This window comes from Clupea harengus, chromosome 25 (genome assembly GCF_900700415.2).
Source record: "Clupea harengus chromosome 25, Ch_v2.0.2, whole genome shotgun sequence".
Classification (NCBI taxonomy): Eukaryota; Metazoa; Chordata; class Actinopteri; order Clupeiformes; family Clupeidae; genus Clupea; species Clupea harengus.
The window spans coordinates 229,926-232,425 of NC_045176.1; the positions used below are offsets into that span (position 1 = coordinate 229,926).

Sequence of the window (2,500 nt, forward strand, 5' to 3'; positions counted from 1 at the left end):
CACTGGTGCTAGTGTGGCTAACGCAGAGCACTGGCGCTAGTGTGGCTAACGTAGAGCACTGGCGCTAGTGTGGCTAACGCAGAGCTCTGGCGCTAGTGTGGCTAACGCAGAGCACTGGTGCTAGTGTGGCTAACGCAGAGCACTGGCGCTAGTGTGGCTAACGCAGAGCACTGGCGCTAGTGTGGCTAACGCAGAACACTGGTGCTAGTGTGGCTAACGCAGAGCACTGGCGCTAGTAGCACTGGTGCTAGTCTGGCTAACGCAGAACACTGGTGATAGTGTGGCTAACGCAGAGCACTAGCGCTAGTCTGGCTAACTGGCTAACGCAGAGCACTGGTGCTAGTGTGGCTAATGCAGAGCACTAGCGCTAGTCTGGCTAACTGGCTAACGCAGAACACTGGTGCTAGTGTGGCTAACGCAGAGCACTGGTGCTAGTGTGGCTAACGCAGAACACTGGTGCTAGTGTGGCTAACGCAGAGCACTGGTGCTAGTGTGGCTAACGCAGAACACTGGCGATATGCATCTCCATGGGTCCTGGTGTTCAGTTTGCCAAGCTTAAGAGATGCGGGAGAGATGCTATTGGACGTTTGAATGGGTATGATCACAATGCTGTTCATACCAAGTGTCATATTATGCTACGCTAATTTAATGCTATTCTTGGCTAGGCTAAGCTAAAGTAACGTTATGTCTGCTTGGCTAAGCTTAGTTCATGCTAAACTAAAGATATTTTGTGCTCAGCTAGGCTAAACTTATGCTAATGCTGTTATTATTAGGTAGATTACTACAACACAATTTTTCAACACTCATATATATGTCTGTGTGTGTGTGTATTTGTGTTTGTGTGTGTATATGTCTGTGTATGTGTGTATGTGCGTGTGTGTGCGTGCATGTGTGTGATTGTGTGTGTGTGTGTGTGTGTGCGCGTGCATGTGTGTGCTTATGTCTGTGTGTATGTGTGTGTTTGCGTACGTGGGTGTGTGTGTATCTGTGTGAGTGTGAGTATGTCTGTGTATGTGTGTATGTGCTTGTGTGTGGGTGCATGTGTGTGATTGTGTGTGTGCGCACGTGTGTGTGTGTGTGTGTGTGTGCCTGCGTGTGTGTGTGTGTGTGTGTGTGTGTGTGTGTGTGTGTGTGTGCGTGCGTGCGTGCGTGTGTGTGTGTGTGTGTCAGGGCCCATTCACGGTGGCGGTGCTGAACGTTGGCGCCCCGGCGGCGGGCATGAATGCAGCGGTTCGCTCGGCTGTCAGAGTGGGCATCACTGAGGGGCATCGCATGATGGCGGTCCACGACGGCTTTGAGGGCTTCGCCAAAGGACAGGTAACACACACACACACACACACACACACACACACACACACACACACACCAAAGGACAGGTATCACACACACACACACACACCAAAGGACAGGTATCACACACACACACACACACACACACACCAAAGGACAGGTAACACACACACATGCACACACTCACACATGCACACGCACACACGCATACATGCACACACACTCACACATGCACACACACACCAAAGGACAGGTAACACACACAGGCACACACACACACACACCAAAGGACAGGTATCACACACACACAGGCACACACACACACCAAAGGACAGGTATCACACACACACACACAGGCACACACACACACACCAAAGGACAGGTATCACACACACACAGGCACACACACACACACATCAAAGGACAGGTATCACACACACACACACACACACACACCAAAGGACAGGTATCACACACACACACACACACACACCAAAGGACAGGTATCACACACACACACACACACACACACACCAAAGGACAGGTAACACACATGCACACACACACACACACCAAAGAACAGGTAACACACACACACACACACACACACCAAAGGACAGGTATCACACACACACACACACACACCAAAGGACAGGTAACACACACACACACACACCAAAGGACAGGTAACACACACACTCATACCAAAGGACAGGTAACACACACACACACACACACACACATCAAAGAACAGCAAGAAATGATTTATTAATTATAAATGTGTGTGTGTGTGTGTGCATGGAAGAGGGCGTTGTTGAAGTGTTTGCGTGTGCAGTTGTTATTGCTGTTCTGTGTGTGTGTGTGTGTGTGTGTGTGTGTGTGTGTGTGTAGCTGATTGCCTTGTTCTGATTGGCAGATTAAGGAGATGGGGTGGGGTGATGTGTGTGTGTGTGTGTGTGTGTGTGTGTGTGTGTGTGTGTGTGTGTGTGTGTGTGTGTGTGTGTGTGTAGCTGATTGCCTTGTTCTGATTGGCAGATTAAGGAGATGGGGTGGGGTGATGTGTGTGTGTGTGTGTGTGTGTGTGTGTGTGTGTGTGTGTGTGTAGCTGATTGCCTTGTTCTGATTGGCAGATTAAGGAGATGGGGTGGGGTGATGTTGGCGGCTGGACCGGCCAAGGAGGATCACTACTGGGGACCAAAAGGTAATGGAC

At 50.1% G+C, this 2,500-nt stretch overlaps 1 protein-coding gene across 7 annotated transcripts in view; it reads left to right on the plus strand.

The window, feature by feature from the left end:
* LOC105911136 (ATP-dependent 6-phosphofructokinase, platelet type-like) overlaps positions 1–2,500 on the plus strand; it is a 26,267-nt gene that overhangs the window by 13,843 nt on the left and 9,924 nt on the right. For all 7 annotated transcript variants that reach the window (XM_031563158.2, XM_031563160.2, XM_031563159.2 and 4 more), the window contains 2 exons: positions 1,171–1,317; positions 2,421–2,491. In XM_031563158.2, coding sequence (XP_031419018.1) covers positions 1,171–1,317; positions 2,421–2,491 — 218 coding nt within the window. The remainder of the gene's footprint in view (positions 1–1,170; positions 1,318–2,420; positions 2,492–2,500) is intronic.